Source organism: Aspergillus sclerotioniger, assembly GCF_003184525.1.
Source record: "Aspergillus sclerotioniger CBS 115572 chromosome Unknown BO94scaffold_13, whole genome shotgun sequence".
Lineage (NCBI taxonomy): Eukaryota > Fungi > Ascomycota > Eurotiomycetes > Eurotiales > Aspergillaceae > Aspergillus > Aspergillus sclerotioniger.
Window position 1 is genome coordinate 188,321 of NW_020291003.1, and position 26,008 is coordinate 214,328.

A 26,008-nucleotide genomic window follows, 5' to 3' on the forward strand; every position below is an offset into this window, starting at 1 on the left:
AGAGAAGGAAACGAAATGAGCTTTTTAAAATATACTTTCTTATTTTATTTTAATTTTTTTATTTTTGAAAAGCATGATTCTGTTTCTGAATGGATCCCCTAAACAAAGTAAGTCCGGTCGAACATCATGAGATATTAAATAAATGCAAGCTTTCCGGCTCATCCATGCAGCCTGCTTTGCTGCTCCCCGCCTTTTTCATGGTTCTCCCCCTCCTTTTTCTGCAACCCCTCCGGATCAAGTTCCCTACGTATCACCACCACCCCTTTTCTGGCGCCCGGCGTGCTTAAAACCAATCCTGTCATCTCTCTGGCCGTGTCTGCAATCTGCAGTCTGCAATCATTATCCTCCATCCTGTCGGGCAACCTCCCACGCGACCGAACACCCGCAACTCGAGTAACTTAACTACTAGTCGGATTGGTAAGTCGGAGGTCACCTCGAAGCTACTCCCCATTTTAAGTTCTGCCGTCTTGCCCCTCCAAAGCTTCCCTCGTCTGCCCCGGTGGCCGTTTCATCCCTTCTCGTTTTTCTCTACTTCCTCTCGTTCTGTCAGGCTCAGGATCTGGTTTCTCGTGGTGATTTTCTTGCTTCGAGTAATCTATCCTGCTGCAATTCCTCTCCTCGGGGACCCCCTTCGGTGCTGGTGAGCTCTCTCCGCGAGAAGCTTCAGAGGCTCCCGACGCAGAAAAACGGACCACGGCGGGCGTCCAATGAGGCCTGTTGGAGGCGATACCCACCGAGTCTGGCGGAGACCCCAATGATTGTGCTTCCCTGACTGGAGCCCATTCCAATCCACTGCTTCTGCTGCTGCTGCTGCTGCTGCTGCTACGACCTTCTGGTCGGTTTCTCTACCCGCCCCTCCCCTCCCTCCCTCGTTCTCTGTTGTGCTACCACATCCCCTCCCCCCCCTCCTTCTACTCTTCTCCGTTCTTCACCCTATTTTCTTCTGATGACTACTCCCCCCTCTTTTTTCTCCCCTTCTACTCCGCACATCCAATTTATTTCTTCATCTTCACGCTCGTCCGTGTCCTGCTTGGCGTCTGACCTCCTTCAGACCATTTCCGTCCTTACGTGCCGGCCGCCTCAGTCGCCGTCTTCCGAACTCCCATCTTCCCCGCTTCATTGTGGCCGGAGCAGTGCTCTCTCCGGTCCTTCCTTCGCCAGCATGGCTGAGAGTGCTTTCCCCAGCGCCCACCAACCTCTCCGGGTTGGCACAAAAGACGACAAACCCGCAACCTTTCAGAAGATCTCCGAGGATGAAGAATACGAGGTGACGTCACCAACCGACCCGACTTTTCGGACGGCCAACGCCGCCGCTGCATCCTCCTCGACCGGCAATCCATTCTTCGGGGGTGGTGGATACGGTGAATCCGGCGGGGCCATTCGCTTCAACAGGAGTCCTTTCGACGATGGGTCTAGGGAGGAAGACGAAGGTGCTGACGAGTTCCCTCCGGAAGACATCCGCCCCACGGGAGCTGCGAACCAGGGTTTCCCCAACAACTACGCGCTGGGACGTCGTACATCGGTGTCTGCAGAGTCCCTGAATCCTACCTCAGCCGGCTCAGATAGCTGGAGCCCCCCATTCCATGAAAAATCAGAGGAGCAGCTGTCCCGGCTAAAGACCGCGGTCAGCAGCAACTTCCTTTTCTCGCATCTGGATGATGACCAGTTCAAGACCGTGCTTGATGCCCTGGTCGAGAAGCCAATTCCCGCCAAGGGGATTAAGGTGATTAGCCAGGGCGACGCGGGTGACTACTTTTACATTGTCGAGAATGGCAACTTTGACATCCTGATTCACCCTTCGGGCTCGGTGCAACCTGGTCCGGAGGGCATGGGCAACAAGGTTAGCACTATTGGACCCGGAGGCTCATTCGGAGAGCTGGCTCTCATGTACAATGCGCCTCGCGCGGCGACCGTGGTGTCTATCGACCCGAAGAGTACCCTCTGGGCCTTGGACCGCATCACCTTCCGACGGATCCTCATGGACTCGGCCTTCCAGCGTCGTCGCATGTATGAGGCTTTCCTGGAGGAGGTGCCACTACTGTCTAGCCTGAAGCCGTATGAGCGTGCGAAGATTGCAGATGCACTGGATGCCATTAAATACCCCGCTGGCTCCACGATCATCACCGAGGGTGACCCAGGCGATGCATTCTACCTTCTCGAGTCAGGCGAAGCAGATGCATACAAGAATGGTGTAGAGGGCGCTGTGAAATCCTACCGACGAGGCGACTATTTCGGTGAGCTCGCCCTGTTGGATGACAAGCCGCGGGCTGCGAGCGTCGTTGCCACAACGGAGGTCAAGGTCGCGAAATTGGGCCGGGACGGCTTCAAGCGGTTACTGGGTCCTGTGGAAGAAATCATGCGACGAGCCGAGTATGAACAGAAACCCACGCCTTCTTGAGAGGCGTATTTGGACATGAATGCGCAGAACCTGCGATATGGGAACCTGGCGAAGAGGAGTGAGTTTGGCGTGGTTTGATGTGGTGACTATTTCTCTTTCTTGTCATTTGTTCACCCTTTCTGTGTACTTGGTTGGACGGCCAGCCAAGGGAGCATGTTTGTCTCGAGATCTACGACAGATGGGTTGAAAAGCTCCCCGTTTATCGGCGAAACATTGGTCGTGCTCTATTATCGGCATCGCGGGGTGTGTCTGGACTGTTTATACACGTGTCTTTCCCTGTCGATTTGCGCTGGAAACAGCCACATGGCGCTGTTCACATCATTCGTTTATCGAATGCTTGTCTCTCTGATAAACCACCTGGATTGTTCCTGCCTTTCCATTTATATGTTTATAATAGCTCGCTGGCTACGAAGGATACATATGGTTTGAGATGCACTCGACGTCGACTCGTAAGATGCTATATACTCAGGCCTGTCAGGCTGTACAAGATTAGACCTGAATCTGTAAATCAGATGGTAGGGTAATTGAGAATCAACCGCTCAACGCGCCACCACCAAGTCACTTCTCAACACCCATTTCTCCCCCTGTAGAACCTCCTTCCCCTCATGCAACATACAGCGATCCCCATGCCGATGCAGCAGCGCCATGCCCGGTACCGGAGCCACGGAGACAGGCTCAGGGTTGCGATTGGTGCGGGTGGGCTCCGGATAGAAGACGGTTTCGCCGCCCTCACAGCTGGTCAAGTAGATGAGGAGCGTCCAAGTCGTACGGGCGGCTCGGGGAGGGCGACCGGGGGAGGGGAATGTGATGGCATTGGAGTCGTCATCTACGGATCCATCAGCATACTACAGTACCTCCTCTACAGCACTGATACCGCTACACATATACAAAGGTACGGTACGGAGTACAAGGGTACACAGTATCCTCCTCTCCTCCCCTCTCCTCCCCACCCCGCCCTGACAAGCACCACCCACCACCACCCTACCAACCAACCACATACCATACAAAACCCCCAGAGATAGAAAAAGGAAAGGGGGGAAAAAAGACAGAAGAGGGAGAGGGGAAACTCACAATGCTGCGCAAAGAACTGCCCCTTCGAGTACCGATAAATGCGAATATTCCCATTCAGTCCGAGGGGTTCTCCGCCCCATGTCTCCTTCACATCAACACCTTCATCCTTGTTCCCAGCCCCAGTCCCAGCCCCCTCATCCAGGTATTCTTCCTCTTCCTCCTGCCCAACATTCATCACCAGATCCTTCAAAGCAGTCTGAGTCCATAGCGTCTCGGCAAAACGATCATCTTGGAGTTGGAAACGGTCGTTGACGCGCACGGCATCCCCCTTTTTGGGCTTCCCGGGGGTGGTGGTTAACGGTAAGGAGGAGAGGAAAGAAGTGTAGGTTTTGCAGAGGGTGGAGGGGAAGAAGTTTCGGATGAGGTAGATTTGGTCTGGGAGGATGGGGTCGAGGGTGAGGGAGGTGGAGGGAAGGAGGGGGCGGAGGGGGGCCAGTTGGGTTGGTGGGAGGGGAGTTGGAGTTGGAGGTTGAAGAGGAGGAGGAGGGAGGGGGTTGTTTGGAGGGTTTAGATGGTTTCTTTGGCATCTTGGTGGTGAGGGTGGTGACTAGGTGGGTGAAGTGTTAGTTGGGGGTGGTGGTAAAGTCCTAGGCAGTTGTAGTAGATTGGATGGGGGAAGGACTATGGGGTCAGGTACGGAAACAATGAATGAAGCAGCTGATACGTCCACAGGAAGCTGTGACACCGCCAATACGGTTAAAATCAATGCAATCCCGCAAGAGGATCAAAAATACCGTCACGAGCTGGCAGAAAATTTATGAAAAAAAGGCCGGGGCGTGACGGGGCGGACCAGTCACAGGGCAGGATGGACGGGGCCTCAGCCTCACCGCCCTTGACTTCCTCCTCTCCTCCTCCTCCTTCCCAGCCCGTCCTTCTCCAATCCCCCCCAAAGACCAGCCCGCCGGTCATGTCGTCGTCGCAGACCATGACAGCGTCTGCGGTGGGCCATCGTCCTCCGGATGCTGCGCCAAACATGTCGTCCGTGTACGACTACCCTCGCTCCCAGCAGCAACCTGGCGACCAACCGCACCCCTCCCCGCCCAGCGACTCCGCAATCCGCCCTCTGCACGATTCTGCCCCCGACTCTCCTCCCAATGGCCTGCCCTCCCTGCCTTCCACCACCCCTCTTGTCAAGTCCGAACCCGGCGACCACGATTCCCCCCATTCCCTGCCCGCCGCTCCAGACTCCCAGTCCGATTTCCGCCGCCAATCTGCCGCCAGTGCTCTGCTGGCCCAACTGCTCGGAAACCAGTCCTCGGCCGACGGTCTTGGACCCGAGGATCATCCAATGCCGCAAGCTCATGACGGGACGGATCATCCCCAAAACAACGGTCACGATATGAAGGGCCAATGGCACATCGATTCGACGTCAGTATCCCCGGCGATACCTGCGGATTCGACCAACGGAGGCTTGGATCAATTTCCGCCGGGATCGACTGAACCGCTGGCTCTTCACCAGCAAGATGAGAAAAACTCCGATCAACATCCCGTCTTGTCTTTTTCGCACCCAGATCACGATGAGGGTATGGCAATAAGGGAGACCGATGCTGTTGAAGGCCTGACAGACCCATTATTGTTCGCGAAATCGAGTCTAGACCACTCGGACCTCTTCTCCCCCTTCGATATCACGGCGGCTCCCAAGACCCCGTTCGAGGCATTACAACAAAATGAGATGCTCACCGCGGCTTATCTGTCGCAAGGCGCCGATTTATCCGCCCTTGGATATACTGGTGGACATTTATCTCACGATATCGCCGGCTCGGTCGCTGGGTCTGAGCCCCGGATCCAGGCATTTGCGAAATTGGAATTCGATGACGGTCACTTCTATTGCAATACATATTCTTTTATCCTTGGGCGTGATGTACGAGCTGCCCGGGCCGCGCATCAACGCGAAGTACAAGTCCGTCAGGCAATAAGGACGTCCCGGGCCAAGAGTTCGAGCGGTGGCAACACATCACATACACCCAACCGCGTAAAACACGAGGGCAGCGGGATTCTAGGGAGCGTCGTCAGTGATCGCGGTGGCATTATGGGGTTTGATCCGGATATCCCGCCACATCTGCCACATCATCTCAGTCGTCGCTCGTCCGTCTCGTCCCATGCTGAGTCAGGTGCTCCGCTGCATGCGACCCCAGCCCAATTACAATCGACCACCGACTACAATGCACTTGCGATGCAGTCTTTGAATGAAGGGAATGGAGATGCAAAGCCAGTCGATGCTTTGGCCTTGCTTCCTTCACCCGATGCGTGTCCGACCATCCCAATTCACCCCCCTGCGACGGTTGACGGGAGTGCCGCGGGACACCGAGGGATTTCTCGAAAACATGTCAAGATCGCGTACAATTTTGATCGCAATCTGTTCGAAATGGAAGTAATGGGACGGAACGGCGCCTTTATCGGGGCAGACTGGCTATCGCCAGGTCAAGTAAGACCTTTGCACAGTGGCGATTATATTCAGATTGGAGGCGTCCGCATCCGCTTCCTGCTTCCCGACGTGCCAATTGGAGAAACCGGTGCGGATAGAGAGGAGGAGCCGTATGCTGCCGAAGAAGAGAAGACGCAGGCTTCCACGACCGCCGAGAATGAGACGGCGGTTCAAAAACGCGGGCCTGATAGTTCGGAGAACAAGGAGGCCCCGAAGACCACGAAGATCATTCTGAAGACCCGGGAACCGGAATCGGCGCGGCCGGTGCAATCCGTTGAAGGATCCGGGGACATCACTCAGCAGCCTGTTCGACGTCGTGGCCCTGGACGGCCCCCGAAGGACGGCATCATGTCCAAACGCGAACGAGCCGAATTGGCCAGAGAACAGAAGTTGGCTGCGAAGCGCGAGGCGAATGGGGGCGTCACTCCTCCGCCTGTGAACCGATCCAAGGCCGGAAAGGCTCCGGCACCAACTGCGACTGCAACGACACCCAAAGACTCCATGGGCGGCGAGTCTCCTGGGTCCAAGCCCGAGAAGCGCAAGTACACCAAGAGGAAGAAGCCCGATGGCACGCCGATGGACTTTCCACTGCCATCCACGGAAGGCGGCCAGTTTCCCATGGAACACCGTCCGGAGGAGTTTATCAAGGCACCTCCAGTCAAGAAGCGCAAGCCGTCACGCTCGCCATCACCGAACTATCCGCCCGAGTCTGCGTACACGCCGGAGGATCTGGCCAAACCGCCGTACAACTATGCTGTCCTCATCTTCGATGCTCTCACAGAGGCTGGCACTCCGATGACGCTCAAGCAAATCTACCGCGCGCTGAAGTTGAAATACCCGTATTTCCGATTCAAGTGCGAAACGGAAGGCTGGACATCCAGTGTGCGACACAACCTCAATGGCAACAGCCATCTGTTCATGCATGCCGAGCGTGATGGTAAAGGATGGTCGTGGCAGCTGCGCCCCGGGGCATCGGTCGAGAAGGAGAAGAAGCGACGGCCTTCGCCTCCTCCGCCAGCATCGCAGCCCCCGTCTGCCCCGGCCGCTACTCCACAGTACATGCCTCAGCTGAATCCAACGTACGGCAGTCAGAATGGACAGCCTGGCATGGCCAACCCGCACTTCCAATTCCCGTCAATGCCGGCCAATCCTTATGCAGCGCCTCCCCCAGTCCCTACCCCCAATCCTCCTCCTGCGCCTCACCATACGAGCCCCTATCCACCTCCTACTCAAGCCGCCGCCTCTACCCCCTTCCCGATACCCAGTCCGCTCCGAAACAACCTCCCACCTGCGTTTGCACAAACTACACCCTCGACCTATACCTCGCCTTATGCCTCGGATCCGCCACCGCAGCTGGTTCAGCTGCAGCAGTCACAACAGACGCAGACGATGCCACCCCAACCGCAGCACCAGTCTCCCTATCCTCCACCCAATCCACCGTCTATGCCCCATATAAATGCACCGCATCAAGGTCATCCTCCACCGCCGCCACCGGGTCCTCCTATGCAGCACCCGCCCAATATGGGCATCGGCCACGATCCTGGGCCAAGTCCCATGGACAATTCGGAGGCGTCGTCGTTCAATGAGCGAGCCAACAAGGCCATTGACGACTTCGAAGCGGTGCTGATGGAAGACTATGAGGACAAGAACTACATCCGGGAAGTGCTCAAGAGTGCCCGCGCTCGTGTTCTGGGCAATGCCACGGACAGTTCGTTCCCCGGTGGTGAGCCAAAGGACGAGGCGGTCATTCTGGATGCGCTCCGCAACCTGATTGGGAGTCTGAAGGACGAATAGTTGCAAGCGACATATCAGGATAGACTAGCAGACTAGACTGACGAATTTACGACCTGGGATTTGCTTTTCATGTTTACGAACATCTGCACATGGAGACTGGGCCGGTGTTAAGAGATATCTGTGATCTGGGAACATGTGCGATCACAGCGATCTATGACATGAAACGGAGTCTGATTTATTGCGTTCTGCTTTTCTCATCGATGCTCATTTCATTTCCTTTTCCATTTCCATTTGCTCCATGGTGGGTGCGGTTCACCTGCCACTGCTTCTCGATGATATCCCCTCCGTTCTGGACCGAGGGTCCATTTCCTGTTTCCTGTTTTGTCTTACGTCCGCGACATCCCGGAGCGCATGGCTTAAGCGCCGGGCCGAGAGTCTTGCATTTGACCGGATTCTCTCATCTTGTGATTTACATTTCTTCCGGGGAGGTGGGAAGGGAGCCCCTTGCCAAAAAAAAGCTGGAGTTAGGTGCATAGACAAAATACGAACGGGGGTTGCATGCGGCGTGCTTGATTGAGGCATTTGATTCGACGCGATGGTGACCCCGATGGAGAGGCTATGACTTGTCTTGACTCTTAGTAGATCCAGTAGATAGATAGATACTATTCTGTACCTACCTAGTAGTAGGCCGATGGGCAGGCCCATTCATTACCCCTCCCCCACCATCGATCCGAATCTTCCCTACCTCGTTTCCACCTGGCACTTACAGGACCAGCGCAGCGCAGCGGGGTAGATTGACACCTGCATTGTCCATACCTAATCGAATGAATAAAAATCACTTTTTCCCTTCCCCTCTATTCTTTACTCCTCTATCTAAGTTTCCCTTACCAACCGGATTCACCCGTGGCAGCAGCAGCAGCAGTCACCGGGCCGGTGGTGCTGGTGACGGTGCATATCCGTCTGTCCGGAGGAGTCAGTCACCAAATCCTTTTAGTGGTAGGCCGTTTACTATCGTCGTGTATGTTATTTGCTCGTGAAGATGCCATACATATGTAGGTCAATGTAGATGTAGATGTAGGTGTCTGTATCTGTCAGTTGCCAGATGCGGATGACTACCTACTGTATATATTATTGGGCTGGATGTCGGTAATTATATGCATTGACCACCGGTCGGTCGGTCGGTTGTTATCGTTTAGCGAGATTATTGTCTGTGTAGATGGGTGCTTGCTTACATGATTAACTGACTACTGTCGGTGTGTGTGTGTGTGAGTAAGTAATTGAGTGAGTGAGTGGTTCAGATCGGGCAGCGATGATGATAGTGGTTATTGCCCCTCGTTCTCTCCCCACTTTCTTTGCCTTGGGTGCAGTGCAGTGCAGTCGGTACGTACCTAGTACCTACCAAGGTCTGTCTGTCTATCTTCTGTTGTGTGGCTGGTAAAAAAAACCTCATTACTGGTTATTTCCCTAGTACATCATCAGGTCCTACCGTCCTAGGTACCTGGTTGTTGGGGTTTTTGTGAGACAATCTTACGGTGTAAGGGTAATAGCAATAGTCTAGGTAATAATCTGGTGGTTGGGGTGGGTGTATTGTGAAACAGGAGATGTTTCTGCTTTCCGTCTGGATGATGTAGGTAGGTACCTAGGTAGGTTGTGCTTTGGCCGTTAGTTTGGGATTGGGTAGGTATTATATTATTTATTATTGTTGATCTGTCAATGTTAATATGAGATTAGTTAGTTAGTTAGTTAGTTATGTCATTGGGGTTGGATGGATGGTTGGGTTGCTGGGATACGGATGATACTACCCATGCTTGCTTTTAAGGAGAGCTGCGGGGTTGGTTTCTATTTGGAGTACGAGGTACAGAGTACCGAGTAGTGGTAGTGGTAGTGAGGGATATATCTATTATCGGTATTTGTTTAGGATACAGTAAATAGAGACTTAAAGTTGACACTAATCTGCCGACATATACTACTACTATCTAGGTAGGTAGGCATCTAAGAGCAGGCAGAACTCCGAATATCTCAGGTACCTACCTACGTCCCAATTGGATCCCTGCAGTCCGTGAGTCACAGCCTGAGAGGATGACTTGATTACAACAGCCTCAACTAAAAAGTCAGTTGGAGCACCTGATCGATCATCCCGCAGTATCTACCTAGTGATCGGACACCTCCGTTAGATTGAAGGAAGGGCTCAACTCAGTAAGGTGCTCTATCAGGCATCGACCTTACGTAGGTAGATACATACATACGTACATAGTAGGTAGGTAGTTGGTCGAGCAACGCAGGAATGTAGGCATGGAATGTTTCCGCTACCTGCCAAGCTGATTGCGATGATGTAGGTAGATGTCGGTGCAATGCGCTTCTGTACCTGTCGCGGGCTGCATGTCAGTGACCCTCCCTCGCCTTCCTCTGCCTGTTGTGTCATTGCGCTTATAGTTCAAAATGAGGCTGTCTGCATCTTCGGATTGGTCTGGAGGGGGTCCGCCTTGACAGTCTCGATCTTGGGATCCTGGCATTGCCACTCACTGACTGGGTCGAGTGCAGTAGGTAGTAGTAGATAGATGGTATTTTGTATTTTGTATCTTTGTATCCTCTACTATCCTCCTCTCCTGGCTATAAATAACGAATGATCACATTCCGACTTGACTTGCCTCCTCTTCCTGCAATAAGCCAAGCCACAGACCGACTAGTCCCAGTTCATGTACCACCCAGACACGTTTTTTGCCCTTTTTTTTGTCTTTTCTAATTTAGCACGGGGGCGCACGTCCCACCCATTCGTTGAGCAGTTCGAGGGGGGGTCTCCCACTAGCGTAGGTAGGTAACTGGAGAGTGGCTCCGGTATCTGGTATCTGGTATCTTCCCTGTATGGTTACACTGTACAGATACCGCCTGCCACTTCTCATCTTGCCAGTGCTTTTTTTTTCCCACGGTGTGACGCCTCTGCAGTTGCATTTGCCTCCATGTCCCTACACAGTACTCCCTACTAGTAGGGAGTAGTCTCTGTATCTGTACTGATGGTATCTCTTCTACCACTGAAATGATGGACTGCATCGCACCGCCTCCTGTTCCACCCCCCCTATTTGTCCGCCCCCAGCCAATCACAGGAATGACGATGCTGCCGGGGATTGATTGGGTCCATTCATCAGTTCGCGGGATGCATCACTTTAATCATGGGTTGGTATAGGTAGATTGAATCATCCCGTGGAAAGGAACGGAGTAATTAATAATAGTAATATTAAGAAGAATGATAATTTCAACGTCCAGACCACCACCATCTTCCATTAACCGGTGGATTATTCAAGGAATTTTCCTCAACGGCACCAGTAGTAGTGAACTACTAGAATCGCTAGACAAGGCCAAAAGGCCACAGGCACACTACGTAAGGCCAGTCACCAGTCCTAAACAGTTTGACCGGCCGACAGTAGTGAGTGGCCTTCTCTTCTTTTCCTTCCCGCCCAGGGGTCTGGTCCGGCTGGCCTGTCGGGTCTCCATAGTTGTCCATCCGCAGGTCGTGCAGTCGATTATTGGATGGATTTGCAGGCAGAGCCTACTCCATCCGTCCTGGATGAAGCATCTCCGCCATGCCACCCTCATCTGACACTTAATTACCATGCCCGCGGTACCTTGCTCGTATTGCACCGGCTGACTGGCCGGAGGTTGGGGATCCTGGGAAATTGTGTCGGTCCTTTCCCCTAGGCTGTCATCAGCATTCATCATCCTTCTGTTTCTTCTGCCAGGCTCCCTGCTTGCTCCATGTTCCATGCTCCATGCTCCATCTGGCGCTGTGCAAGATACTATATTAAGGGCCAGTAGTAGTACCTATCTAGTGGTGGTGAGTAAGCCAGTCAACCATGGACCCGGGCTTCTCTTTCCGTTCTGGCCGCGGGTTTTTGTGGGAATTGGACGCTGGGTCGATGATGGAAAGTAACCTGGCCGTTCAGCAGCGTTACGGTGGAGTAGCCCTCTGGGTGGTCGGTCAGTCTGAGTGGTCTCCTCCCTCTTCTCTCTTCTTTCTCAACGGGAGACATCCTTTTTCTTTTTCTTTTTTTTCCTTGCCCTTCCCTTCCCTTTTGGTTTTTATTAGATTTTTTTTAATTTTTTAATTTATTTTTATTTATTTATTTTTTTTTTTTTTTCACTACACCTACCGTAGTAAAGGCATTTCCCTGCTGCCGTTCCATCATCACTGGTTCATCCTTTTACTGTTAGCAGGCTCTAAGGGAAATAGTAGGGAAAATTTTTTCCAAACTCTAAACCTTCCAGGCCATGTACCTACTCTCTTCCTCCGTGGGAAGCCGTCTGCCTGGCTTCACCCGGGTGTTGCGGCTGGTGGTCTGCTTGGTTTGGTTGTCATCACTCCATCACTCCTTAAGTTAAGATCGTTCTGGTGGGTTCTTTGCTTCGATGGTTGTGATTCAAATTGGTACCTGTTCATCGTCATAAAGAACCTTTGCTTGGCTCTTATAGGCAGATGCCAACGGTCATCATAATTAAGATCAGTAATAAAAAAAAAAAATAAAATAAAATAAATAGAATAAACCAAATCGATGAAAACTATAACGAAGGAGAATTATGATTAATATTCTTCTACCTAAACCTGATACATTTCCTTTACACTTGACCTTTTTCCCTGGGTTCATTCCGGTGTGTACTCTGCTCCACGGAGGATGATGGAGAACAAGAAGGGGGTTCCTCCGGAAGGGCCAATGCAAAAGGCTGCAATCTGTACGGTAGGTAGACCAAAAACAAATTGAAACCAAAGAAAAAGGAGAAATAATGGAACAGAAGGGAATGAATGATCATGCCCATACGGCGGTGTTACTGACGGGGCGGTTTAGTCAGAGGTGAAGGAAGTGAGCCGGGGATCGTCAGTCGACTAGACTCGCTCTGACAGTCCCCTCGGACCACTAAGCAGCAATCCCTCCCTTTCTTCTCGCTCGCTTTTCCCTCTGGCTGGCTCGGGCTCTGTCTGTCTCTGTCTCTGGCTGGCTCTCTCTCGCTCTCTGGCTTTGGCTCCTGCTCGCCTTGCCTTTCGACTCTCTCCCTCCTCTGCTCTGTTCTTCTCTTCTCTTCCCCATCCCCCCCCCTCCCTCTCTCTTCCTCCTCTTCTCTCTCTGTCCTCTCTCTCCCCTCCACATCTTTCATCATACTCACTTCTTGCCCTTCAATTTCAACCCTCCTCAATCCTCTTTACTACCTACTCATACTCAACGAGCTTTTCACTAAGTGTCGTTGTCGCCGTGGATCGGAGCCATTCCACCAGACGCGAGAACTTGTTTTGCTTGATTTTTTTTTTCCTCTTAAAAATAAATTGAAAAAAAAAGTCAAAAGGAAAGAATTCGAACATCTCTCGCCTGTGCTCCGCTTCATACAACATCCTTTCCCGCCTTCATAATCGTCGAGCGTCTCTACACGTCCAGTGATTGCCGCACCCCGTCCCTTTTCGCCTCCAACCTCGAGTGCCTCGTGTTCGATCAATTGTCCGCTCGACCCGGAAGGAAAAGGATCACCAGACTCGTGCCCGCAAGAGGATCACTCTGTCCGGCAAGGAACTCACACATCCGAGACATCTACGTCGCGACCGCTTCTTCCGCTCCTTTCGACACACTGTGGAATTGCACCTCCATGTTATTCAACTAAGAGATCTATTCACCCCATAAAACAGAGCTGCGGCTCGCTGAGCAACCGCTCTACCCCCCAGGATCAGGGTGTGGCGAACGTGTAGACGGTTCGTATCTGTGTCTTTCTTGGTGTTTCGACTCCTTGCTCTGTGGGATCATTGTCCCATTGAAACCCATTCGCTGACTCGGGAATCTCGGCTACAGCCCCAGACCACCGTCTACCTTCCCGTCCTGAACTGGCCTTTTTTCTCTCTCTCTGTTTCTTTTCTTAATCCCCCCATTATGCCGTCCTTCTTTGCCCCCGGCCTCCAGGGCTTTCCTCCTACTCCCCCCCATGTCTTGAGCGGTGGCAGGATGGAGCACGATCAATCCTACTACCTCCTCGGCCACTCTGCCGCGTTCCCGCCTCGCTACCCCCAGAACGGCTGTGATTTCATCGAGCAGTACTCCCAGTCGACCTGCTACACAAAGCCCATGAACTCGCAGTCCGCTCTGGGTGTCCGCAATGGTAGGGAAATGGTCGCCGCTCACTCCGCGCTCAACCAGCCCATGTTCGGTCCCCTGGGTTCCGCCAATGTCCTGCCTCCCATCCGCAACAACGTTCAGTTGCCTCCGATGGAGAGCGCCATTCCGCCCCAATACCGACGACAAGACATGATGGTGCAGCAGGAGCCCCAGCGCAAGGAGGAAAAGGCTACTGGAGGTGTCGCCGCCCACTTGGATTATGAGATGGACCAGATGTCCGACTTTGTGGCTGAGATGGCCCAGGGAATGTATGCTTTGTACATCACCAAGATCAACCTAGCAGATATTGACTTCGCGCGAAGCGTCTACCCAGGAACGTCGGTCCCGCCCCAATTTCGGAAATACGTTTATCAGATTTTGTCGTCGACTCGTCTGCCAAGTTCAACGATTCTCCTGGGTCTCTACTATTTGGCTAGTAGGATGCGCATGCTTTCTTCCGCCAAGGTCTTTCATTCCGGCAGTGGCCAGGTCTACCGGATGCTCACGGTGGCCCTCCTTCTGGGAAGCAAGTTCTTGGATGACAATACCTTCCAGAACAAGTCTTGGGCGGAAGTTAGCAACATCCCCGTAGGCGAGCTGAACTCGATGGAGCTCGACTGGCTCTTTGCCTTCGAGTGGAAGATTCACGACCGTATCTACGATAAACAGGACGGCTTTGCGACCTGGCTTTCTCACTGGGAAACCTGGCGTAACAAGACTGCGGCCCGGGCGCAGGAATCCCGCCACGCATTGGTCCCCATCGACACGAACGTCCCCCGGAGCCATCGCGTGTCGAAGCCACTGCTCTCGCCCGAGGGACCGATCCCGCCGCAGTATCAGCGCAGCGCCAATTACGAGACCTCGTGGTTGAACCCTGCGGCCTCGGAGTATTCGCCCCCCTCTGCACCTCACACGGGACCGAACACTCCGGATTACTATGCTGCTGGGCCGTGGTACACGCAGCCTCCACCGCCCTACTCGCGCACCTGGGTTCCGCCGCCCCAGCAGTACATCCCCCCTGCCCCGCGATCCCAGCCGCCGTCCTACCATCATACCCCCGCATATGCGCTCCCATTCGCGCAGAGCGTGTGGACGGGCCACGGGTCGTCCTGTGGTTGCTTGTACTGTGCCAAGCATATGGAGCACTACATGTGTGCCAACCCGTTTGGCTCGATGCAACCGATCGTTGCTGGCTAGTCAGGGGATCAGCCTGACTGCCTCTTTTGATCACTGGAAAAACGTTTCTTATTAACTCTGTTCTTCTCCGCTTCTAGATCTTTTATTTTTGTTCTGATGATACCGTGTTTCCTTCGTGTTTCTGCATGGCTACCCGCTTTTTTCCGTCGGTTTCGGTTATGTCTGTTCGCTTGAAAAAGTACCATCGGTCGTCCCTTTTCTTTTTTTTTTCTTCTCTTTCAAGGCTCGAAAAGCAAAAACCTCCAAAAAAAGTGTCCGGCGAATCGGGGTCGCTTTCCTCGCATCTACCGCCCAGGGTTGCGCGTCCTTTCACGATGTGACACTATTTTCTGTCTCTCTTCCCCTTCGACACCACCCCATCGTGTCGAAAAGTTACCCCAGTGAATCCTTCGGCCGAAGCTGTGGAGTAAGATGTCACGACAATTACGATTGTTTCTTTTGCGTTCTCGCCTGTGTTTCGCCTGCGCCTTCTCCGCCTCTCTCTTTGACCTGTTCGATCTTTTCCTCATTTTCTCCGGATTTGGGCATTTTATCTGGCGATTGTTACTCATAGATTGTTTTGCTTGACTTTCGTCAAGTTGGTACATTGGTTTTTCTTCTCACCCACACTCCACTTGAGTCCCGTGGCGTTAATACCTCGATTTGTTTGGTTTTCCTTTAATCCGTGCTCTTGTTTTTCTTCTTCTTTCTGCACTAATCTGTTCCGGTCGACAGATCCATTTTCGTTTTCTTTTCAATGCGACCAGAGTTCTGCCTTGGTGCCACATGCATCGAGTTGTCGCTGTACTCTTGGTTGTACATTACTTTTGTCTGTTCGTTTTACCTTCCATGACCTTCATCTTGCATGTTTGTTTATCGATCGTCCCCCAATCATTGGTGAGGCATTTGAAAAGTGATACTCCCCCCTTATGCCCATTCTATCTACTCTTTGTCTTGTCTTATTCTCCTCGGGTGACCGCACTTCTTGTGAGGCTTTTTTTTCCCCTTCTCACTCTTCATTCCATGAATGTAAGTTAGATTCACTACTTTCATACCAACCACAAGAAATCTGGGCAAAGACATTTTGAGCTTCCCTAGACCGTCGAGGGATGTTCCTGACTTGACTTGACCTATATCTATTTCCGGTAGTTTGTTCACGATTCTTTTTTTGTATTTTCTCTTTCTTTCCTTCTTGGCGGGGAACCGTGCATGGATTGATTGACTTCATAACATCACCAAACAACCAAGATCAATACCTACCTATCCAAATATATTATATCCAATCCATGATAATGGAAAACAGAAGAAAGAAAAACTAACAAGCTATCTATTATATTATATCATATTATATACAGAAATCATAATACAAAAAAACAAATACAGATACAGTCAGAAACCAAAATAAACAATAAAACCCTCCCTGCCTACGTATGTATGTATCTGAAATGAAATGTAGTTGGTTCAGTTGGCGTATATGTACTAAGTTAGTAAGTTGCTAGTATCTTTTTCGGTTTTAGTAAGTGGTACGTATACGGTGGAGGGGAGGGGGGGAGGGGGGGACGGATTGAGAAGGGGAATAAGTAAGTCAAGGAAAGGAAAGCAAAGCAAAGGAAAACAGGATTATTAGAACATGAGGGGAGGAGGGGAGGGAGGAAATGCTAGGGTTTTGTCTGGAGGATTTGTGGTGTTTGCTGATTCGATTAGAAGGAGGGGTGGTTGTTGGTCTATGTGTATGTCATGATGAGGTTAACTATAAGGGTAGGAGGGAGGGAGGAATCTACCATGATGTATGTATGTGGTGGCCGGGTTGAATACATGGGATAGGCTTTATTATTGATGGTTGATTGATTAATTTGTCTTTTCGTGGTATGCTCGTGGTATCTGTCTGGTTGGGGGTTTTCTTTTTTTTTCTAGCTAGAGAGGGAGAAAGAGAGGGAGGAAGGGAGGAGAAGGAGGAGATGACCGCCTGCGGCTTGTCCTAGTAAACACTTCCTCTGATGCTTTGGTCATGACGTCTTTCGGCTTCGAGAGTGTCGTCGTCGTCTTCGTTGTAGTCCCCTTCCTCTCTATCGCCGTCGTCGTGATGGTGGTGATTGTGTTCGCATTCATAGTCATGGTCATGATCGTCGTCGTATTGATCGTCTTCATGGTCATGGGCGGGGTCGTATTCGTCCGTTTGGCCGAGATGATTATTCTCGGCTTTTGAAGTTGGAGTATCAGTGGGAATGGGTCCATCTTCTGACCTGTCCTGATTGGAGGGTCCCTGGTCAAGGACACTGGTCACTCGTTTGGTGAGAGTACGGCGCCCCGGGACCGGAAAGTGGCGATGATGGTGGTTATGTGATCGGGTGCGTCGGAGTCGCGCAGCCTGTTTGCTGCTGCTTTCATCGTCGCCGTCGTTGTCCAGGTCTTGAGATGGTCTGGATTGGTGGGAGCTCGAGATGGATCTGGGGCGGGTGTAGGCCTGGGCATGGCTATGAGTGTGGATGTGTGTGTTGGGGTAAGGTTTCTCGTCACGCTCGTCTTCTGACGGGGCGAGGCTGTTCACACCGCTTAGGGAGCCGCCGCCATCGCGGCCGACGAGGTGGATGTAGGCGTAGTTGGCGTGGGGAGGATGAAGGAGGTGATCTTCGCTGTCGCGGTGGAGATGCGCGAGGCCGGGACGGCGGGGAATTGTATTTGAGGTTGGGGTTGGGGTTAATGTTGAGAGATATCGGTTTGGAAGATTGGTGCTGTTGGATGTGGCGGGTGTTGGTAAAGTTGCTTGGGTGGAGGCAGAGGTGGATGTGGCTTCTAGCTGGACGCCTTGAAAGTCATACTGCGGGGATGGGGAGGGCACAGTTCTCTCCAAAGGCCTTGCATCAATTGAGCGATCTCCCAGGGCGGGCTCTGGAGCTCTAAGCATTTGTTGATCAACCTGAGAGGTGCTTGCCATTACTTTTGTGGACGGAGTGGGTAGGTTGTTTGGCTTCTCTTGAGAGGCGTGGCTGTGGGCGACGTCATTGATCGCTGTCTTTTTGGTGTGAGACTCATGGTGATGCTTCAGGTGCTCTGCTGTGTTCCCACGAGGTGCACGCAAGGAGCCCTTTCGTCGAACGCCATGATCGCACCCATCTGGACAGCCACCCCATTTGCGTCTAATAGGGACAGATGTCTCGGGCGGTGCTGGATGCGCTGGGCCCAGCCCCTTAACTGCCCGCTCTTGCTGCCGCTCTTGCTCTTTCTCCTTCCTCAGGTCGGACCATGTGCGTAGCTGGTTCTGGAGGACGTATTTCCCATTATCCGGGTTGAGCTTCATAATGACGAATTCGCAGTGGTTGATGTTACGGAGATCTTCGAAGTACTCGACGCTCCAGTGGTACCATTTCATAAGGAACACCCGGGTCATCAACCCATGCGTGACCAGTACGCAGACACTAGCGAAGTCATTCTCTCCGAACAGACGCCACAGCGACTCGTTGAACCCACTGACGCGGTCATAGGCGTCGGCAGCGGATTCCCCGTTGGGGATTCGGTAGAAGAAGTGACCGTAGTCTGCCCTTTCGAGCCACATCCGTTCCATCTCGGCCGAACATGGCTGGAAATTGCCAAAGTCTTGTTCCCGCAGCCGGGGTTCTTCGTAGACCTTGATTGTATGCCTCGGGAATGGAGAGGGGGCCGGAGAGTCTGAGGTCAGGGACTGGAGGATACCCTCGGTAGTCTCCCGGGTACGACGATACGGAGAGGTGAAGAAGTGGATGGTGTCATCGGGTCGTAGAAGCGCCCGTAGCTGGGAGCCTGCCTCCTGTGCCTGACGGTGTCCTTCGGGGGTGAGGTTGACGCGGTGGTCGGGGATGGTCTGGTGGATTTCCCGGTTCTTGTTTCCTTCGGATTGGGCATGGCGGATCAAGATGATCATCTGCTAGAGTGAGACACAGTACCCGGGATAGGAATGGATTCCAACAGCGGAGCACTCACCCGCGGTTTGCCCATGATTACTGTTGCATGCAGTAGTAGTTGGGTTGGAGTGGGGTTGAGGGGAAAAGACAAGCGCTAGATCGGACAACGATGGTAGGTTTCGAAATGCAGATCCACCGTGCTGACCACGTCGTAAGTACTACGTATACACCGTAGCTCCCAGAGAGGCGAAAACGACCGACGAGCAGGAGTCAGGCGCAGAGGAGACAGCGTCAAGGGGGAGGAGAAGCGATGAGAGGAGAAGCAGGAGAAGCACGAGGAGGGAGTGGGATTTGCAATGCGGGTCGGCCATTGGCGGGACGGACCTGGGGTTGGCTTGATGGGGTTAGCGCGTCGAATGATGTCAGTCGCCGCGGGTCCAGATGGTTTCCAATATTACCGTATACAACAGTATATTGACATATAAGGCTGGAGTTGTGGTCCTGTATGGAAACCACTATTCAAGGGAGATGATTTTGTCCATATAGACTTCCAGTTATCTCAGATAATCTTAGCTATAGACCCAAGAGAAACTATTGGAGGCCATGGTCTGGAAATGGCCTCCGGAAAGCCCGACTTCGCCAGTTGCCGCAAAGGCCGCCGTAGCCATCACGAACCGGCAACAAATCTGGCTTGTTTCTTCCTCCGGCACACTGACCGGCCATTTCACCCTCTCACTCTCCACTATCCCGGCTCCCAGCAAACCAGCAGGCCCCTTCAGCGATGACCGACTATCTTTATGAGCTACTTGCCCCTCATCTGGCTGCGACAAAGGCCTCCGCTGCCCTCTGCGACCCGGACCATGATTCCACCACGGCTCAATATCTCAACCGACTCCCTACACTCTCTCTCCAAGCATTACAGTTCACGGAACCCCAGTCGCTGACGCAGTCTTCTCATTCCACCCTTCTGTCGCTTCAAGCCCTGTCGAATCGCTCACACAAGACCTTTGTCACGTCCGCCGATCGCCTGTCTAACCTCCGCGCGTCCATCCCTCAGTTGACCCGGGACGCACAGCAACTCCGAGATGCAGTCCCGAAACTCGACGAAGAGGCCGTCCAGTTCTCGTCCAAATACAGCAGAGCTGCCGAAAATGTATCCCTCGAGCAACGAAAGAAGGTGATGCAGCTCGCTCGAAATGTCGACCGGCTGTCCGACATCTTAGAGCTACCTACGCTGCTCTCAACGGCCGTCTCCTCTGCAGCCGCCAGTTCGGGGACTACGGGCAGCTCGGTTTCAACGACGTATTCGACGGCATTGGATCTGTATGCACACATCAAGCGGCTGCAGACACTGTATCCCGACTCCCCGCTCATAAAAGACGTGGTTACCCAGGCCGAGGATGCCATGAAGGATATGACATCGAATCTGATCGCGGGTCTCCGGGCACAGAACCTGCGACTAGCCGCTGCCATGAGGACGGTAGGCTGGCTGCGAAGGGTGGCACCGGAGCTCGACCACCTTCACAACGAAGGCTCACCGGTGTCAGGGGAAGGCGCCTTGGGAGCTATCTTCCTGATCTGTAGGCTGGCGAACTTGATAACTATGCTGGAAGCTTTGGATCCTTTACGAGAGCTGGCCGACCAGGAGACGCACCGTAGGGCTCCGACAATGGACAAAAAGAACGGTGCAACGGGAGCATGGTCGGAAGGACATCAGACGGAGAAGTATCTGAAACGGTATATTGAAATCTTCCGCGAGCAGAGCTTTGCGATCGTGTCCTTATACAAGAACATCTTTACTCCGGACCAGTCCGAGTCCGAACTAGCAGTGGCAGGTTTACGGGGGATTGATGCGCGGATCAAAGCGGCCGCATCGCGACCGGCTCGCAAAGAAGATCCATTACAGTGCCTGCCACCTGCGCTGGCCACCTTTCCCATGCACCTGGTCCAATTACTAACGGACACCTTGCGCACGTATCTCCCTAACGTCCGGGACAAAAGCTCCCGGGAGAGTCTCCTAACCCAGGTGCTGTACTGCGCGGCCAGTCTGGGCCGGCTTGGAGGAGATTTTGGCATGATCCTGACCGAGCTGGGTGATGCCACGGACGACGCCGACGAGGACGAGGAGGATGACTTGGCCTACGAATGGGAGGACGTGACGCGGAAACACCGAGCCTTGGCAGGGCGATTGGAGCAGCTGACGGGGGAGGGGGAGGTGGTGGTGGTGGTGGTGCAGCAGCAGCAGGGTCCTCGGTCAAAGGAACCTTGCGAGTGGCATCGCCAGTGTAAGGGAATCAATCCTTGATGGAATATCGGGGGAATACACCGCCACGACGACCACTTACACAGTCCTACTTGATACTATTCTTGGAGCCCTCCGGGAAAGTAAAGATGGGCGCCTTTGTGCCTCGAAAGGGGAAGTCAGAACACCCGGGCGCACTAACCGGAAGGGGGAAGGCCTCCGCCGTCCAACGCTGTCGAGGCCTCTTCCCAGTCGGGGTCCGTCCCGTCATCTTCTCCTCAGCGCCCTCTCTTCCACTCTCCCTTCTCCACATCCCAACCAACCCACCCCTTGTGAAGTGTGATCACCTGGGTCTCGATCCTCGAGTGACCTATACAGCTTCTGCTAATTATCTTTATCTCCTGACCCCTCTTTATATAGCTGTTGCTTCATGACCGGTGCTGGTTCTCCGGTCGCTCTGGCCCCTTCGACTGCCGCCGCCGCTGTGTGACGTTCTCCCTTGCGTGCAGGGCCCTGTTGGCGTATAGACCTCCAAGCAATGAAATTTTCTCCCTGACTGTGTGCACCAAGGCCATATACAGAATAGCAGACGTTCTCTTCGACCTACACCATCCCCGCCCCTAACCTCGTCTTGATGGCGGCCCCCGCTTTATCGACCGGCGGATTGATCGATCCGACCAAACAAGCCGAGTACCCGGTCGTTCTGGGCGACAGATTGACCGGGAAAAATGGCTCGGCCCAGTCGCAACTGGTCAATATCCAGTATAATTATAAGACCAAATCTGCGACGGCACGGCAACGCATCACCCGATCCCGGCAGTCCCGAGATCGCTACAATCTTACGATTACCGATAAAGCCCCGAACGCCGACAATGTTCTGACATACTCGTACCAAGGAAGTGTGGACCCAGCACAAGCTGTCTCGGACTCTGGAGAGCACAATCTGGTCCTGGTCTTCGACGCGGCGCGGAAAGTGTTTGTGTTGGAGCCGGTCGCAACGCAGCTACACTTCAATCTGCGGTCCGCCCCTGCCAAATCCCAGAAGCAGGTACTTGAGCAGTATGAGCAGTTACGCACACTGCAGGAGGAAGACCATGGATCGGGCGATGACCGGGCCTCAGACAATGCCAGCGGAAACGATGACGGCCCGGCCGACGACAGTAACCCTTACGACTACCGCCATTTTCTTCCCAAGGAAAATGCGGACGATGACAAGTCGGTTTCGGACAAGACTCCGGAACACCCCTCCTATACAAGCAGGGTTGACACTCCCCTCATGTCTGCTACCAAGCCCACCCCTAGTCCCCGACCTCGCCCAGTGAGCCGTCCGAACCCGCTCCACTCGAAAAAGAAGTCGGATGGGGCTAGGCCCCCCAAGCCTGCGGCCGCCAGGCCACGGCCCAGGTCTCCAGCCCGTCCTGCGCAGAAAAGCGATGGAAGGAAGACGATTGTCGAAGAAGAGCCTCCGACGGAGCCGTCCAAGTTCTCACCTTCCGACACGGGGCTGGGTGCAGTATCTTCTCAGAAGGCCATTCCTTCACCGGGGTCGAATATCATAATCGACGGTGATCTGATCATCGATATGGGCTCGCCGCCACCGTCGCGTCCTTTTAGTATTAATCCAGCACACTTCTCTTCGAATAACACCCCTGCCGACGAGGATAATAATGAGGACGATGAGGACATCGAGGACCTGCGGCTTCCATCTCCGGCTGGCCACGGAGGGGCACCTGTGGCTTCGGGAGGCGTGAACCTTGAGCCCGGGGCCGGTGAAGACGAGGACGAGCTTGAGGATGACGATGCATTAGCCGCTGAAATGGAAGCCGCATTTGAGGAAAGCGCGCGGGAAGAGGAAGAGGCCCGAAGCCAGCAATCATACACGCATGCGCCGTCCCATCAGTATCATATGGCTAGCGAGGATGAGAGCGAAGTTAGTGAGGAAGAATGATGCGGATTTCTGGTCGATTTCTTCCGGGGGGGTTGCGAGTCGGGTTGTTCTAATATGTTTTCTTCCCTGTATCTATGTACATACAAGCAAGGCGCCGTTTGGAGTTTTGGCATTAGGAAGCAATGATACATACGCAGCTGGTGCACTGGCTGATGATGAGGATTGGAGAGTACGGCGGACTAGATAGATAAGTGTGACCGATCGTCCGGGGCGGAACAACGCAATGATCCGAGCGCGGATCGTCATTGGGCGGCTCGGCATCCCCAAAAAACGAGGGCTGGAAAGGAGCAGCTCCCAGTCAGTCCCTTCACCAACCAACTCTTGCCAGTCCCTCCATTCCCTCCTTTCCACCTCGCCTTTCACGCCGTGGACCACTCATTCCCATCCGGGCCCGGATTTTTTCCTCCCCCCAGGTCACCCCCGGAGTCCTCCGATGTGTATGGCTTCCCGCTAATCGATCACCTCCGATGCGATGAAGGGCATCTTCCGCAATGATTAACACCTGATCGATGCCGCACAGCAACCCGCCGAAGACCAATATCACGCTGCCTGCTTCAATGAGCATTCTCTTACCGTCAGCCCGACCAGATTTGATCGAGCATCAGCCTACCAAGAGAACCCCCGCCACGCTGCTACATTTCAATCTCAAGACACTGGGTGATCGGTACTAAAGTAGGACAGACCAGCAGGAAGGCCGCTTCACTTCGCGCGCGATCCGTCAGGCTGGGCGACTCTCGAGATCCTTCCCTCTTCTCTCACTTGCCGCATCTCCTGCCTGACCACCTCTCTCGCTCCGACATTCTACACCACGAGTACTCAATAGTCCCGACAGATCACTGTAACCGCAACATCATTACAACTTGGTTAGTTTCCGCCGTCCTCAATGGAATCTCCAGCAGATCATTTCGAAATCCCACCGGTTCCTGCGCCGTCGAATCCCGTCCTCCTGAAAACGCAGGCGCATTGGTATTTCACCGATGAGGAGCTCACACGGACGCCATCGCAGCTGGATGGCATGGCCATGGAGGCAGAGCACATGAGTCGCAGCAAGGGCGTCAACTTCATCAATCAGGTTGGTATTATGCTGAAGCTGCCGCAACTTACGCTCTCAACCGCCGCCGTTTATTTCCACCGGTTTTTCATGCGACACAGCATGGTCGACCTGCCACAACGACCCGGCACCCACCCCTATACGACTGCGGCGGCGGCGCTGTTTCTGGCTACAAAAGTGGAGGAAAATATCCGCAGGATGAAAGAGCTGGTGGTTGCTTGCTGCCGGGTGGGGCAGAAACAGCCCAACATGATCGTGGACGAGCAGTCCAAAGATTTCTGGCGATGGCGCGATACCATCCTGGTTAACGAAGACATTGTCCTGGAAGCGCTCTGTTTTGACCTGCAGCTCGAGCAACCATACCGCATCCTGTACGACTTTCTCGGCTTCTTCACCATGCAAGATAACAAGCCGCTCCGCAACGCCGCATGGGCCTTTGTCAATGATTCCGTATACACCGTCCTTTGCCTGCAGTTCCCAGCCCGTACCATTGCGGCCGCTGCTCTATACGCTGCCGCCCAGCACTGCGACGTCGGGTTCGAAGACGACGGGCTCGGCCGGCCGTGGTGGGAGCAGATCGATGTGGACCTGACCCAGGTGCGTCGTGCGTGCATGCGAATGGCAAAGCTGTATGAGACCAATGCCACGAATCGAAATAGCCCGTACTACTTGACCACCCCCATCAGCACAGACGAGGGTACTGAGAAGACCAGGATCCCGCGCGCGGGTGGCCCGACAGACACTACGCGTCAAACCGACAACGCACGTGAGACCGACGCCGTCAACGGTCGGAAGCGCTCCAGAGAACCCGACGAGGTGCTTCCTTCCGCCCTGACAACCGACTCGATACACTCGCAAGACCCAGGGCCGGCGCCGCAAAACGGTGGACGGTCCCCCAAGCGATCCCGGACGGACACGGAGGGGGCGTCCATCGTGAAGGCTCCGTCGTCACGCGTTCCCAAGGCTCATGCCCCCAGCAGTGTGTCATCCTTCTCCCATGACCGCCAGCATGCGAACGGCCACGGTCCCCCGGCTTCATATTCGCACGCATACCCAACACCGTCGCGGCATCCGCACCCCCTGCCACCGCCCCCTCGGCCTTTCCCCCGCCGGGACAGTACGAGCAGCCGGCCCGGGGGAGCGAACCCGGGGATGCCAGTCGATCCAATCCAGCAACGGATTGACGAGATTGTGCAACAGAACATGCCTTCGCAGGGCGGGCCCGGCAGGACGGACCGGCGGCCCCTGGAACGACCTCGGGGCGACAGGGCACCGGAACCCGAAGCGGGGCGACGACGACGGCCGTCTGGCTCGACGGATGGCAGGAAATCGTCGCTTGATGAGCAACAACCTTCACTGCCCCTGCCGTCACCACCTCCGCCGCCACCCCCAGAAGAGGAACCCCGTCCGCCGTCGCAGCCGGAGCCGCCCAAGGCGCCGGAACCCGAGGACGACGGGGGTGGCAGCGAGGAGGGCGAGCTATGATGGTTTCACCTGGATACCTTTTGGACCGAAACACCCACTTTCTTATCCCGCCCTACCACGTATATACTACAGTAGTGTGGACGAACGAGACGGAACATGAATGACCGACTGATACCTACATACATACCTTCCGCCGCGATGGCGTTGGAGGTGAACTCGCGCATTCCCCATTATCCTCCGAAGGACCCTAGAAGCAGGCCTGACTCCGAGGACGGAGGACTACGTAAGGTGGAGGGGAAGGGGGGGGGATATGAGACACAGGACCTGTAATTAAACTATACTACTTTTCTACCGTTGAATTAGAGCGCTCGTGCACGCAGGAGCCATTCGCCAGTGATTTCTTCAGACTTCAACAGCCGAAGATGTCAACCCCCGGGCTACCTGGCTAACTGCCGAGGGTGACAGGAGAGCGCATCCATGGATGCCGGCGATCCCTTGCAGCTTGGCTGGCCGTCACCCTTCCCATTGGAATCCCACT

At 53.9% G+C, this 26,008-nt stretch overlaps 8 protein-coding genes across 8 annotated transcripts; 6 read left to right on the forward strand and 2 right to left on the reverse strand.

Moving 5' to 3' along the window:
* Positions 1–867: 867 nt before the first annotated feature.
* BO94DRAFT_534860 (cyclic nucleotide-binding domain-containing protein) lies at positions 868–2,833 on the forward strand. Its single transcript, XM_025611636.1, has one exon. The coding sequence runs from the start codon at positions 1,163–1,165 to the stop codon at positions 2,396–2,398; it is 1,236 nt and encodes a 411-aa protein (XP_025467648.1). The 5' UTR covers positions 868–1,162; the 3' UTR covers positions 2,399–2,833.
* BO94DRAFT_534861 (uncharacterized protein) lies at positions 2,806–3,842 on the reverse strand (the record flags this gene model as incomplete). The annotated part of the gene is made up of 2 exons (XM_025611637.1): positions 2,806–3,224; positions 3,470–3,842. Coding segments are annotated over 2 exons (660 nt in total), but the record flags the coding sequence as incomplete, so codon positions are not given.
* A 534-nt stretch (positions 3,843–4,376) lies between these two features.
* On the forward strand, positions 4,377–7,688 carry BO94DRAFT_465168 (forkhead domain protein; the record flags this gene model as incomplete). The annotated part of the gene is made up of 1 exon (XM_025608101.1): positions 4,377–7,688. The coding sequence occupies one exon, from the start codon at positions 4,377–4,379 to the stop codon at positions 7,686–7,688; it is 3,312 nt and encodes a 1,103-aa protein (XP_025467650.1).
* Positions 7,689–13,150: 5,462 nt separating this feature from the next.
* Positions 13,151–15,089, forward strand: BO94DRAFT_57165 (putative cyclin-like protein (Clg1)). Its single transcript, XM_025614881.1, has one exon. The coding sequence runs from the start codon at positions 13,529–13,531 to the stop codon at positions 14,945–14,947; it is 1,419 nt and encodes a 472-aa protein (XP_025467651.1). The 5' UTR covers positions 13,151–13,528; the 3' UTR covers positions 14,948–15,089.
* Positions 15,090–16,751: 1,662 nt separating this feature from the next.
* Positions 16,752–19,114, reverse strand: BO94DRAFT_574961 (acid phosphatase DET1). The gene is made up of 2 exons (XM_025615052.1): positions 18,884–19,114; positions 16,752–18,824 (listed from the first exon to the last, which is right to left on the reverse strand). The coding sequence occupies exons 1-2, from the start codon at positions 18,896–18,898 to the stop codon at positions 16,905–16,907; spliced, it is 1,935 nt and encodes a 644-aa protein (XP_025467652.1). The 5' UTR covers positions 18,899–19,114; the 3' UTR covers positions 16,752–16,904.
* A 248-nt stretch (positions 19,115–19,362) lies between these two features.
* Positions 19,363–21,132, forward strand: BO94DRAFT_57284 (Dor1-like family protein). Its single transcript, XM_025614939.1, has one exon. The coding sequence runs from the start codon at positions 19,586–19,588 to the stop codon at positions 21,107–21,109; it is 1,524 nt and encodes a 507-aa protein (XP_025467653.1). The 5' UTR covers positions 19,363–19,585; the 3' UTR covers positions 21,110–21,132.
* Positions 21,133–21,520: 388 nt separating this feature from the next.
* On the forward strand, positions 21,521–23,148 carry BO94DRAFT_57286 (ELL-associated factor). Its single transcript, XM_025614943.1, has one exon. The coding sequence runs from the start codon at positions 21,681–21,683 to the stop codon at positions 22,992–22,994; it is 1,314 nt and encodes a 437-aa protein (XP_025467654.1). The 5' UTR covers positions 21,521–21,680; the 3' UTR covers positions 22,995–23,148.
* Positions 23,149–23,718: 570 nt separating this feature from the next.
* Positions 23,719–25,955, forward strand: BO94DRAFT_57288 (putative cyclin). Its single transcript, XM_025614946.1, has one exon. It carries the CDS (start codon positions 23,878–23,880, stop codon positions 25,528–25,530), a length of 1,653 nt encoding a protein of 550 aa, XP_025467655.1. The 5' UTR covers positions 23,719–23,877; the 3' UTR covers positions 25,531–25,955.
* The last annotated feature ends 53 nt before the right edge of the window (positions 25,956–26,008 follow it).